The sequence below is a fragment of the Quercus lobata genome, chromosome 8 (genome assembly GCF_001633185.2).
Source record: "Quercus lobata isolate SW786 chromosome 8, ValleyOak3.0 Primary Assembly, whole genome shotgun sequence".
Classification (NCBI taxonomy): domain Eukaryota; kingdom Viridiplantae; phylum Streptophyta; class Magnoliopsida; order Fagales; family Fagaceae; genus Quercus; species Quercus lobata.
The window spans coordinates 1,626,535-1,641,244 of record NC_044911.1 but is presented as its reverse complement, the minus strand read 5'-3'; the positions used below and the strand labels follow the sequence as shown (position 1 = coordinate 1,641,244).

The 14,710-nt window shown below is 33.3% G+C and overlaps 1 protein-coding gene across 1 annotated transcript; it reads left to right on the top strand.

Annotated features, from left to right (window-relative positions):
* The first annotated feature begins 1,169 nt into the window (after positions 1-1,169).
* LOC115954528 (RNA-binding protein pno1) lies at positions 1,170-3,450 on the top strand. Its single transcript, XM_031072400.1, has 2 exons — positions 1,170-1,299; positions 2,391-3,450. The coding sequence occupies exon 2, from the start codon at positions 2,415-2,417 to the stop codon at positions 3,087-3,089; it is 675 nt and encodes a 224-aa protein (XP_030928260.1). The 5' UTR covers positions 1,170-1,299; positions 2,391-2,414; the 3' UTR covers positions 3,090-3,450.
* The last annotated feature ends 11,260 nt before the right edge of the window (positions 3,451-14,710 follow it).

Genomic DNA, 14,710 nt, shown 5'->3' with positions numbered 1-14,710 from the left:
ATCCCCTACCCGTTGATTGCAAACTTTTATCCTGAAAACATAAAACAATGTTCATTATAGAGGCTACATACAAAAATAGTTGTTGCTACAGAGGATAGCGATGGAGGAAGAACATTATAACAGTTTAATGATAATGGGTGGAAGTTTGAAGTTGTGTTTGTGAGAATTTGTAAGCGAATTTTTTTTTAAAGCGATAGTTCATTGTAGTTTATCTTATCCAATTGTTAACTTTTTCTTTTTCTTTTTTTCTTTTTTTGAAGGAAATATTGGTGGTTAGTTAAGCAATAAGAAAGAATTTTGAACAATTAATTTTTTTTTTAATCTATACTACAATTAAATTCTTTTTGTTAACTTGTGATTATGGAAACTTTGAATTTGAAAAAAAAAGGGGGGGGGGGGTTGGCCGGGGTAGTTTTTTTTTCTATAAAACGTAGGATTTTTTTTTTTTTTCTAAATAGTAGCGTGGTAGATAATTTTTTTGATACAACGTGGATTTTTTCATTAGGTTTTTTGTTTTTAATTTTTACCAATTTAAGATTTTAAACCATTTCTTATGATAATTTTCTTGATACAATGTGGCTTTTTTCATTAGATTTTTTTTTTTAATTTTTATCAATTTAAGATTTTAAACCATTTCTTATGATTTAGAGATAAAGATAAGTTTATACTCTCTCCATCCCAATTTGTTTGTCCTATTTAAAAAGTCAAACTTTTTAAAGAAATTTCATTTATTGTCTTGGTTGCCTTATAAGAATGTATAAGTTTACAAAATTACCCTTAAATAAATTTATCAATTTTTTTTTAAAAAAAGTTATTCTTAATGAGACAACTAAAAAGGTGTCTCAATTAAATTGATTTTTTTAATTATTAGTTAGTTTTCTTTTCAACTAATTTTGAAAATAAAGTAGGGGTATGATAGGAATATTTATAAACTAATAATTTTTATTTTTAGAAACAATAAAATATTTTGAAACGTTTTAAAATAGAATAAAGGATAAACAAACTGGAACGGAAGTAGTATTAAATTAGGGTATTTCATTAGTTGTGTTTTTTTTCTTTTTTTCTTTTTTTCTTTTTTTTTTAGAATAAAATATTAGAAACGTGACATTTTTTTTTTTTTTTTTTTGAGAAACATGACTATTTAGTTGTGTATTTTTTTTACTGAACGTGAGGGGGTAGTATATGATATAGACACGCAAGACAATCCACGCTCAAAACCCTAGCTAGCTCTCTCTTCCTCTTCTGAGCCTCCTTCTCAGTGTTCACAGTGCACCAACACCAACAGAGGAGGAAGATCAGGTACGCTCTCTCTCTCTATGCTTTTTCTTTATGACTTATCTATGATTCCAAAATTCATAATCTTAATTTTGTTCTTCCTCTGTTTTCTCTGAAAATTTTCCTTAACCGAGGGTTTTACTTTTTTGAATGTAAAGTTTGATGCTTTTTTGAATCTAATCCAGAAATATTCAAACTTGAATTGATTTTCGTGTAGAAGAACCAATTGGGTTCTCAAGGCTGCGATTATTTCTTTTTTTTCTTTTTTTTTGGGTTTGTTTTTATTGATATGTAAATTTCGTTTTTTGTTGTTGCCAATTTGCTTAGGACAATACTAATCTTAAAACCCAGGAATGATTTTTTTTTTTTTTTTTTTTTTTTTTTTTTTTTATGAATGAGCAAATTCATTCAAAAGAAACGACCCACTTTAGGCAAGGATAGGAAAATCTAAACAGTCAAACAAAGGATCCAAGAGCTGAACTAGAGATGACCCAATAGCAACCCTTACCTTAACTTCCCATTTAACAGTTTTGATGATAATATCATCAGAATTAATCCTGCCTCGATGAAGAACACCAATTCTGAGCCGCCACTGGTGATAGAAAGCAAACCATAAGGCAGTTTTGTATATGATAAATCTCAAACTCGTTCCCTTCAAACTGATTTTCACCCCCCACAGGCCACAACATGATATCTTGACAATGGAATTTAGGATTCCTAATAGAAGCGCCAACCCTTAATAGTTTTCCACCCTCTCTTTTAGACCGAGGGCACTCGAAGAAAAGATTATGCCTATCCTCAATTATATTTCTGCAGAATCAGGATTTTTCCTCAAAAATGGTTTTTTTTTCAACCCAAGTAAATATCTTAGTGGATTTTTTCCCCTCAAACAGAGCATGTTAGTTTTGACTTTGGTGTAATAGATTAATAATTCAAAAAAGGGGCGAATGTGCATTTGCTTGAAATAGTTCCCCAATAACTGTTTTACGAATGTTTCATAGTTAGTAATTTCTTAGTACTTTGTGATTGTACAGCTATAAGCTTATAAATAATACAATCCTTTTATATAGTTCATGTTCTAGATGTGAATTAAGCTTTGTCAATTTACTTATTAGGTTGGAAGTTAGCACAAGCACAAAATGCAGTCCAAAGAAGCCCCTACTTCCATGGATGTTGAAGCAGTTCCATCTGAACCAAAGGCTGAATTTGGGTCTTTGCCAATGAAGCCAAAGTTTAAGCCTTTGAGTGCTCATGAGATGTCTGATGGTCAAGTTCAGTTTAGAAAGGTCAACGTGCCACCACACAGGTTCTCACCTCTCAAGAAAGCATGGATGGAAATCTACACTCCGGTATATGAGCAAATGAAGATTGACATTCGAATGAATCTCAAAGCTCGAAGAGTTGAGTTGAAGACCAGAACTGACACACCAGACATTAGTAACCTACAGAAGTGTGCAGATTTTGTGCATGCATTCATGTTGGGTTTTGATGTCATTGATGCCATTGCACTTTTGCGTTTGGATGAGCTCTATGTTGAATCTTTTGAGATCAAGGATGTTAAAACCCTTCGAGGAGAACATTTGTCTCGAGCCATAGGAAGACTATCTGGTAAAGGTGGTAAAACGAAGTTTGCAATTGAAAACGCTACGAAGACAAGGATTGTGATTGCTGATTCCAAGATTCACATGTTAGGTTCCTATAAAAACATCAGAGTTGCAAGGGATTCTCTTTGCAACCTTATTTTAGGGTCCCCAGCTGGAAAAGTATATTCAAAACTGAGAGCAGTATCTGCAAGATTGGCAGAAAGTTTATGAAAGAGTTGTTTTCTCATGCTTGTGATACTTGGAAAGTCTTTCCTGAGACATGGACATTTTATAGTTCATTATTAGCTCAACTATGCTGAGTGTGATTGTAATTTGGTATCAATTTTGACCTTTTTGTCAACTTCCAGTAGTCTACCATTATGAGAATTACATTCCCTACTAGACTTGTTTTTTTCCCTAAGGTTATAGTCTCTTTCTCTTTTCTTTTCTTTTTCTTTTTTTTCTTTTTTTTTTTTTCTTTTTTTTTCCTATTTGCTACTATTTGTATTTGCCATGATTTGCTGGTGGATAATACCATGTAACCGCATCTCAAAATTTCTTAAAACATGCAAGCAGTTTTAATTCCATTGAATATTGAGTTCCTTTATATTTCTCTTTTACTTTTCTAGTTTTCTTTCCAGTCATGATCTTTATTTTTATTTTATTTTTTTGAAGTTATTCCAAATTTAAACATTAATTAATTGGAAGTTAAGGAAATAGCCTTCATGCTTGAGTCACACTGATGGATCACTGATGGACTTAAGGCATGGTTGTTTGTCACGCTAGATGGTCGGTTTGCTTTAAATGAACAGGAAAGTTAGGATTCTATCTGGTAAGTGCATGATAGGAATTCCTGGTCCCCAATTGGGCTTGTCAACTGGATTCATTCCCTGTTTAATATTATGCAAAAAAAAACTCTTGCTTCTCTCATGCTCTCCCACTTCAGCCAAAGCTCATTGCTACAGAAACAAATCAGACCACCTTCATTAATTCTTTACAGCTGCTCATTTGTTAAGGCAAGGCCAAGTATAATAGTTAAGTGATACATATATAGGCGAAATCATACACCAACGCCATTGCTTCATACAAATAGGTTAAGCCAGTAAAAAAAATTTTAACTGCATGAGGATTTTGGCTTGATGGATGACGATATGAGGCGCTTCTTATATGTTCCTTCACTTATGCAGGCAGCTGTACTCAAACAAACTTGGGTATAAATAACCTTGTGTCAGATTAGAATAAGATAAATAGTACCAGTACATTTACCGACCCGGTAAGGGAAAAAGAAAAACAGTTTCTTTTTTTAACTGTTGCGTTCAGCGATTAATGGAGCATATACACAAGTCCTCTTTAGTGATAAGAACATTTTTTTTTTGATACATCATAAGGATAAAGAACATACTAGACCAGCCTAACAAAACTAACAGCTCAAAGGCTAAACATGCCAAGAGAACCGAAACAATTCATAAGAGATTTGGAAGCCATGCTGACCAGGACAGAGATATCTGAAAATTTTCTTTTCTGTACTTGTTGGAAATATATCTTCATGACTCCTTCCTTAAGCTGCAGAATCTCTTCAACCAAAAAAGAAGTGTGCCATTGGACACACTTTTTTTCCAATGGCATTACAGAATGAAAGGTGGTTTTATTTGTGGAAGGAGTCTGGCAAAGATTTAAGTAAAGAAAGGGAGAAAGACTTTTTGCAGGAAACATAATTCAAAATGCTTAGCACAGCTTTCCATATTATTGTCGAATAGGCTCCACTGTCAACAAATGCCTGCAACATGGTAAAGATTAGTTTGCAGAGTAAGTGTTTGCTCAGTTTTCAATCAACGGGGGGAATAGAAATAACAAGAAAGTGTAAAGGCCGGATGCATAATTCAAAATGACCAATATTTTTTTGTTACATATCAAATGCCTGCATAAATCTCATTGAAATGTGTTTAAAAGTAAGGCAGTCCAGGAAAGTAAGATGTTATAAAAAGGATAACAAGTGACAAGATACCCTATAGCCTTAGTGATCTCACATTGCTCTGAAATGAATAGGTTCTTCCAAAGATATATTTCACCATCTAGATACCTTCAATGGGACACCATTAACCTCCATGTCAATGTACAACACAACCTTCAATAGACTACGTGTTTCTTTTTCTTTTTTACTTTTGCTCAGGAAAAATAAAAAGACTAGAATTATGAGGATTACATTCATTATTAGCTGTGTTTCTTTTTTCCTTGAGGCTTCCTTCTTTTCCTTGCTGCTAAATTAGTACAAATTTTGTGAAGCAGAATCATTCCGTGTCTATTATTTTAGATAAAGTCTTGCTTCTTTCATGCACTCCCACTTTTCAATCTCCCAAAGCTCATTGCTACAGAAACAACTAGGACTCACTTTCATTAGGCCTTTATAGGCTCCCATTTAGTTTACAAATGCATGTAGAAAATTGAGAATTACATGTGTTTCTGAAATCAAAAGCAGATGTCACTGTCTCATTCTATTTGACGAAGCTAGTAAAATCTTTTATAACAGCATTAGGATAGAGGCTTGATGCATAACCTTTCACTGGTGTATTTAGTTGTACCCAAATTAAAAAGTTGGGAAAAACTTGGGCATAAAAGACCTCACACCAGATTAGAATAAGATATATAAGACAAGTACATTGACATAATTTTTACATTCAACAACTAATGAATCATAATCAGAACATAAGTCCCTAGTATGCCTTAATGTTAAGGACATATATTTTGGGTACATAAGAAGGGACTCGGGGAGGAATTGTGATTGCTGCAAAGTCAAGAATGGAACAGAGACTCATTGTAGGCTGCAACAATCTGATGGCAAATAGCAGACTCATTACCATTGGCAGCTAAGTATCATGGTATTATAAGAACAATGTTCAAGGGTCAACAACCAAAACACCACTTGGGAAATTTTATCAAACGACTTGTGTACATGGAAATAAGAACAAAACATTGCAATTGAATTTCATCAAAACACCACTTGAGAAACAGAAGGATCAAGACCGTTAATCACGCTCAAATCGCATGGCCATAGTTCATCCTATCTGGCTTAAGGCCCTGTAAAGGACACAGAGATATGATCCTATAGAACAAATCCTATTCAAGTAAGGTCGTGACCGACGATATCGTTTAATGTAATATACATTGATGTTTTAGTTTCTATCTAGTCGATATGGGACAAGCTCGTTTGGTTTGCAGAATCATACTACTTGCTGATTGATTAATGATTATAGTACCCCTTTAAACCTTCCTAGTTCCCACTTCATTCATTGCTGTCTATGCAAGGACAAATATGGTATAAGAATTAAATAGTGGCATCTATTAAAAAAAAAGTGATATTCGTTTAACTTAATCCCAACAAATAAAATAAGAAAGTAAAGAGAGAATTTGTAACTGTTGTAAGGATGGAACCACTACTTCATCTCCAAAGAGAATTCATCAATTCAATCAAAAATTCATATCTATTATAAGCTAAGAGCCTATTTTTTCTAGGGTTATAAATGATCCAAGCCATTCATAAACAACTCAAACTTGGCTTGATAAAAAAATCATTCATATTTGTTTATTTATAAACAAGCCAAGATTAAACTCTAGTTTTAGGCTTATTTATTATGCGAGCTAAACCCAAGTAAAAAAAAATTGTTCATGAACAAGCTCATAAACATTAGGACTCGATACAAAACAAGTTGAGTTTAGCCTTATTTTATAGGTTTGGTAATGAAATTGATATGAGTTTTGACAAATAAACTCATGTCTTTCAAAAAATTTAATTAATTAGGAGTTGAGATCACCGATCCAAACCAAATAGGATAGATAATAAGCTTGATATAGACTTAATAATATACTTGTGTTGGATCTCAAACTCAAAAACATGATATTGAGCTCGAACTTGGCTTGATAATGAAATTGATATGAGTTTTGACAAATAAACTCATGTCTTTCAAAAAAAATAATTAATTAGGAGTTGAGATCACAGGTCCAAACCAAATAAGCTAGATAATAAGCTTGATATAGACTTAATAATATACTTGTGTTGGATCTCAAGCTCAAAAGCATGATATTGAGCTCGAACTTGGCTTGACTAATGAATCAAGCCAAACAAAGCCGAGCTCAAACTTTTATACTTTATAACAAGCTCAAGCTTGAACATTAATTGTAAACTTGATTCAAGCTCAAGCCAAGCTTGAACATTCTAGTTTTGTTGTCGAGCTAAACTTGAACACTTACTACTTAACAAAACTCAGCTCGTTTGCAGTCCTAATTTTTTCTATTTTACTTAACCACCTTTCAAAACACACGCAGTACACTTGTAGTAATGCAAAACGTGGCATCCCCACTTCTCTTTCTTTCTTTCTTTTCTTTCTTTTTTTCCCATATTCTCCCTCATTTTTTTTCCTCTTGTTTATACTCCAAACACCTTTGTCTTTTAACTCTCTCTGCAGCAAATTTCATGATTATGAATCAGTGAAGCACTGAAGATAAAGATTAATCATCTACCTCAAAAAATTATTAAGGATCACCTTCTGATTTTTACCCCTCTATGTCTTATTGTTGCTGATTCTTTTTGTTTATATCTGATAATTTTGTGCTCACTTCATCTTGTTCAATGGTTCAATTGTTCATCATTTTGTTAAGGTCATTTTTTTTTTCTGATAAATCAGAAGGATAAAGAATAGAATAGACCAGCCTAACAAAACTAACAGCTCAAAGCCCAAACATGCCAAGGGAACCAAAACAATTCATAAGAGATTTGGAAGCCATGCTGACCAGGACAGAGATCTCCGAAAATTTTATTTTCTGTACTAATGGAAAGATATCTTCATTTCTCCTTCCTTAAGCTGCAGAATCTCTTCAACCAAATAAGATGTGTGCCATGGACACTTTTTTTTCCAATGGCATTACAGAATGAAAGATGGTTTTATTGGTGGAAGGAGTCCGGCAAAGATTTAAGTAAAGGATGGGAGAAAGACTTTTTGTAGGAAACATAATTCATAATGCTCAGCACAGCTTTTCCATATTATTGTTGATTGGGCTCAACTGTCAACAAATGCCTGCAACATGGTAAAGATAAGTTTGCAGAGCAAGTATTTACTTAGTTCTGAATCAACGGGTGGAATGGAACTTACAAGAAGGTGTAAAGGGGGGATGCATAAATCATGACCAATATTTTTCAGTTACACATCATATGCCTTCATAAATCTCATTGAAATGTGTTTGAAAGTAAGGCAGTCCAGGAGAGTAAGATGTTATAAATAGGATAACAAGAGTGACAAGATACCCTATAGCCTTTAGTGATTTCACATTACTCTGAAATGAATAGGTTCATCCAAAGATATATTTCACCATCTAGATACCTTCAATGGGACACCATTAACCTCCATGTCAATGTACAACACAGCCTTCAATCGACTATGTGTTTCTTTTTCTTTTTTACTTTTGCTCAGGAAAAATAAAAAGACTAGAATTATGAGGATTACATTCATTATTAGCTGTGTTTCTTTTTTCCTTGAGGCTTCCATCCTTTCCTTGCCGCTAAATTAGTACGAATTTTGTTAACCAGAATCATTCCCTGTCTATTATTTTAGATAAATCCTTGCGTCTTTCATGCCCTCCCACTTTTCAATCTCCTAAAGCTCCTTGCTACAGAAACAATTACTAGGACTCACTTTCATTAGGTCTTTATAGGTTCTCGTTTAGTTTACCAAAGACAAGTAGAAAATTGGGAATTACATGTGTTTCTGAAATCAAAAGCAGATGTCACTGTCTCATTCTATTTGACTAAGCTAGTAAAATCTTTTATAACAGCATGAGGATAGAGGCTTTGATGCATAACCTTTCACTTGTGTAATTAATTGTAACCATATTAACAAGTTGGGAAAAACTTGAGCATAAAAGACCTCACACCAGATTAGAATAAGATATATAAGATTAGTACATTGACATAAATCTTTTCAACTTTTACATTCAACAATTAACGGATCATAATCAGAACATAAGTCCCTACCTAGCATGCCTTCACGTTAAGGACATATTCTTTGGGTACATAAGAAGGGACTCAGGGAGGAATGGCCATTGTTGCGAAGTCAAGAAAGGGACAGAAACTCTTTGTAGGCTGCAACAATCTGATGACTAATAGCAGACTCATTTTACCAATGCCATTGGCAGCTAAGTATCATGGAATCATAAGAGCAACGTTCAAGGGTCTACAACCACACCTCACCGCAAAAAAACAGCATCACCCTCTTCACCTCCCTTCCCACTAAACCCCTTTTCATGTCTTAGGACATAAAAAATAAGAACAAAACACCACTTGGGAAATTTATCAAACAACTTGTGTACATCGAAATAAGAACAGAAAAGCAAATTGTCCAAAATGCAAAAAGGGTTTTTTCCCAACTAGCCCGTTCAGAGACAGCCGCACGACCATCCCAGCTAGCTGGCGCGCCAAGCTGAGAACGATCATCTACAGTATGATCCACCGGATAGAAGGATCATAGACTTTTTGATCACGCTCTAAGAGCGGCCATGATTCATCCTATCAGGCTGGAGGCCCAGTGAGCGCAGGAATACAGAGACACGACTCTATTAAACATATCCTGTTCAGGTTAGGCCGCAATAAATGGTATTGTTTATTGCAATATAAAGCGTTGTTTTAGTTTCTATCTAGTCGATATGGGACAAGCTCGTTTGGTTTACAGAGTCATACTACTTGCTGATTGACAATAGTACCCTTTAAACCTTCGTACTTCCCTACCCAAGGACAAATATGGTATAAGAATTAAAGAATGGCATTAATTAAAATAAGTGATATTCATTTAACTAGTCAAAAAAATATTCATCAAAAAAACTTAGCCACAAAAAATAAAATAAAAAAAAGAAAGTAAAGAGAGAATTTGTAACTGTTGTAAGGATGGAACCAGTACTTTATCTCCAAGTGCATACATCAATTCGATCAACAATTTATATCTATTTTAATATATGAACTCATTTTATTCTATTTAACCTCAAAAAAAGAAAGATTAATCATCTCCCTCACAAAATTATTAAGGATCACGTTCTGATCTTTACCCCTCTCTTTGCAAACATGCTTTATTATTGTGGGTTCTTTTTGTTTATATTTTATGATTTTGTGCTCACTTCATCTTGTTCAATTGTTCTTCATTATTTTTTTCCACCTCCTCTAGATCTATTCATAACTTCATATATATCAGCACAAAATTCATTTTAGTCGGATCATTAACTTCAACTGGTATTGACCAAAACACCTGAAATGAAACATAGGGGTTACCGTTTCCGTTTGCATACTGATACAATATTTTCTGAACAAAGTAAACAAAGTAGAATGGTATTTAAAACTTTGCAAACATATTTTATTGTTGTGGGTTCTTTATGTTTATATTTTATCATTTTGTGCTCACTTCATCTTGTTCAATGGTTCAATTGCTCTTATTTTTTTCTACCTCCTCTAGATCTATTCATAACTTCATATGTATCAGTACAAAATTCATTCCAGTCGAATCTTTAACTTCAACCGGTATTGACCAAAACATCTGAAACATAAGGGTTATCGTTTCGGTTTGCATATTGATACAAGATTTTCTAGCCAAAGTAGAACGATATTCAAAACTTTGTCTCTTCCTTCATCCTAAAGAAAGAATAAAAATTAAAATGTACAACTAAAATGCTTGTGTATAGTTGCACAAGTACTATAGCAAAAATGCATTTTGCACAATGTATAAATAAGCTAATGTGGTTGATTTTTGGGGTTAGATAAACGAAATTTGGCCCTTTTGCCATTTTACCATGGCTGATGTGAGTGCTTTAAGTCTGGGTTTGAACACAAAATACATATCATCATATAATAACATAAAATACACATAAATTAAAGAATAAATTAATACATAAAAAATAATAATCGCACCCTATTCAGCATTAATGAAATATTACTTAAAGAAAAGATACAATATTTTTTCTTAATACTATTTCAAGTTAATCATCTAGCAAGGCACTTGACTCTAAAGTTAAAGGCTATCATATATTCTCTTATATTATATAAATATAATTATATTGTCATATCCTATTTGACACCTTACTCTAATCCCAAAAAAAAAAAAAAAAAAATTAACAACACTAAAAAATTGTATATATAAAAAACAAAACAAAAAAGGGTAATTTGATAACTATAATGATAAAAATAAAAACATAACTTTGAGAAAATGTAAAAATTAAATAATTTGAGGTGAAAATTGTGTATTCAGTTTGACTTTATCGAAACAATCATCATTTTACTAACCAATAAATAAATAAATAAGATTTTCAAAAGATAATTTGTTATCTGTTCTCTTTGCTATCTCAACACCCAAACATATAAACAAAATTAGCTTGAACAGTTGTACTTTCTTTCTTTTTTTATATATTTTAAATATTAATTATATGTTTTAATATAGAGAAATTTACACACCACACACCATGCTTGCCACAAGTGACTTAATAATTAATATATGTATGTATTACACATCATAAAATTAATGATTTTATTTTTATTTTTTGTCATGTGACATGTTAAGATAGTTAATTTACTTTAGGTAAAACTTTATTAAATTTCAAGTAACTTACTAAATATTAAATGGTATCATATATACATTATTTTTAATTAAGTTGTGCATCAGATAGACATAATACTAGTTTTTATTAAAATCTCGCTATCTCAACACATCTTTAGTTTGGTTGAAAGGAAACTTACTGCACCATTAACAAACATTGTAGAATTAACAAAGTATAAAAAGAAGGATATGCATGAATTACAAGAAACAACCAATCTTGCCATGTGAAACATAGAAATGGAAACCAGTGGGCTCTCCAACGTGTGGCCATTGATCAGATAACTAGAAAAGCCCCATTTATTAGTGAGCACTGAGCAGGCACAAAAGCAAGGTTCCACATTCAAGCTATGCAGATGCAGGATTGGTTGAGAGATCATTTCAGCAGTCACTGACCCTATACTAATTTTAGCAGATTCCATCAAATTCCTCTTTGATAAAGAAACTAACAAGATAGGAAGTATAACTGAAAACATTCATATAATCACCTGCATATATGAATTGGGCTAAAACTCACAAAGGCAGCAAGTTGAAAATTTTTGAAATTGAAATACATAGCAACAATTGCTAAAAAGAAAAACTCATGTCAACTTAATATGGCAGCACTCAGAAACCTTTTTTTTTTTATATATAATAATCGGTAGAAAATTTATTCATAATACTAAACAACTTGAAAGCGTGAAAACTAGTCTCACGACAACGCAGAAAAAACATTGCATGTGCTGGCAGAGACCTGAACCCATTAAACACAGCACAAACATAGAGAGGGAAAAAACTTAGGTAGTCCCGGAGCAGTGCTCCAGGACTAAGTATTGCCCCATAGAGAGCTTGGTCTACTGAAATTTCATTGCTCATGTCCTTTTGAGTACAACCACACTCACACTTTGATTTGAAAACTGAAAAGGAAAGTATACCACTAATACCATACAAGTGACAGGACACTGACTCCTGATTTGAAGAAGAAACCAATGGGAAGGAGTAGAATATCATAGCTCTCTTCAGTGAATGATACTGAGCAATCTGAGCTCTCTTAAAAAGGAAAGCATTATTGACATTGCTTATAAGTGCCAACTACAACCATACCCAGTCTTTTCTGCTCACATTCTTCCATCTTTGCCACCAAATCATCATCACACAGGATCCCATCACGGCACTTTAATATTGTCGGCACAAGGATCCCAACTTTTGGCACAACTCTAATGTCGCAAATTGTGAATGACAACCTATCACTTTCACATGAATCCATAATTTTTTCTCACTGCTCACAATCTATCATATCAAAGTTGTGGCAAAAGTTGTATCCAAAATTTTCTCAAAAACCACAAGCCTATAATAGGCATTCAAGACACGTGTTAACATGGCTAAGAAGTAGATAGTATAGCACACCCACAAGCCATCTCTATTTATACTGTCAAAAAACTCAGTTGGGAAAACACTTTTCCTTCTGTCTAAAGTCTCTTATCTCAGCCACCCAGAACTCCCTCTCTTCTCACTTCCACTCCTTTTGTTCCTGGAACTATCCTCAAATTCAATACCAATACCAACAACATCAACAACCCCAAACCCAAAGCCAATGTTTTCCTGAAATCCACACCACCCATCATTTCCCATTTCATCATCTGCATATTCTTGTCCTCAATATATACTCTATCAAGGACCTGTCTTAGCCCTTATCAAAATCTAACTCTTTCATAAACTTTCTACCAATCTAAGCAGATACCACTCTTAGTTTCGAATAACCTTACGCATAATATCATGAACTCAACAACTTCTAGTTTTGCCAGCAAATTTGACATCTTCTAGATTTGATCAATACTTATACATGCATAGGTTTATTTATATCATAGATTTGCAATCTTCTTGTGGAGTTCTAGTTTTGAATATAAGATGCAAATTGTTAAATTTTCTCAAACCTCGAGAGAAATTAGTGTAATTTAACACTCTCTTACAAGCAATCTATGAAATGATGGATGAAATTTTTAAATTGTAGATGATGATGTTGTCTACAGGGAAAAGACCAATTCTTGTGGAGTCGGACATTGTGATCCAAGAAGAAGGCATGTTATATGATCAGTCTGTGTTAAGGATGAGAGCCAACTCACATCCCATCCATCTTTATTACAGAATTCAAGCAATTGGGATAATGTGACAACTGCACAACATGGTTCATCTTATCACATGGAAGATTTGAGATTTTATCTTTGTCTGGTACATTTCTACCACTATTAGCACCATCAGGATTAAACATATACTTAGCCGTAGGTCAAGGCCACAAAGAGAGTTAATAAATTCATGGGATAAGATGAAATGTGTTGTCCAGTCATCACATTATCCCAATTCCTTGAATTCTGTAATACGGATGGATGAGATGTGAGTTAGCTCTCATCCTTAACACAGACTGATCATATAACATGCCTTCTTCTTGGATCATGATGTCCGACTCTATAAGAACAGGTCTTTTCCCTTAGACAACATCATCATCTGCAATTTAAAAATCTCATCCATCATTTCATAGATTGCATGCAAGGCAGTGTTAAATTACACTAATTTCTCTCGAGGTTTGAGAAAAATTAACAACTTGCATCTTATTTTCAAAACTAACACTCCACAAGAAGATTGTGAATCTGTGATATAAAAAAACCAATGCGCATATAACAGTGTTGATCAAATCTTTTCACGTGGTGAGAAGATTCTGATCACCTTCCTAGCTAACACTATCTTTGGTGATCTCATATTACCCTGAAGTCTGAACAGAATAAGTTCATCCAAAGATATTTTTCACCATATGGTTATCTTCAATGAGCTCCATTAACCACCATGTCAATGTACAGCATAACCTTCAATATGCTAACATTATGAGGATTGCATTCATTATTAGATGTGTTTTTTATCTTTCAATTATAGATTTCAGCAATTACTGGTATATGCTGTGATTTGTGCTGGCATGATACTACTAATAGTTTATGTCAAAATTCCATAGAACTTGCAAGCAGTGTTACTACATCCAATACTAATTTATATTCCTGAGTGTTCTTTTCTAAGTTATTCCAGATTTCATTCCACTAATTGAAAGTTAAGGTGACAGTTTTTGCTTGAAGTCAAGACATAACGCTCGAATTCACTCCTGCACGGACCTAATGCATGGTTGTTTGTCAGCGTAGATGATTGATTTGCTTTAAATAAAGATGAGAATTCAACCTAAAATCATATGCAGATGCCACTGTTTCAAGCTAG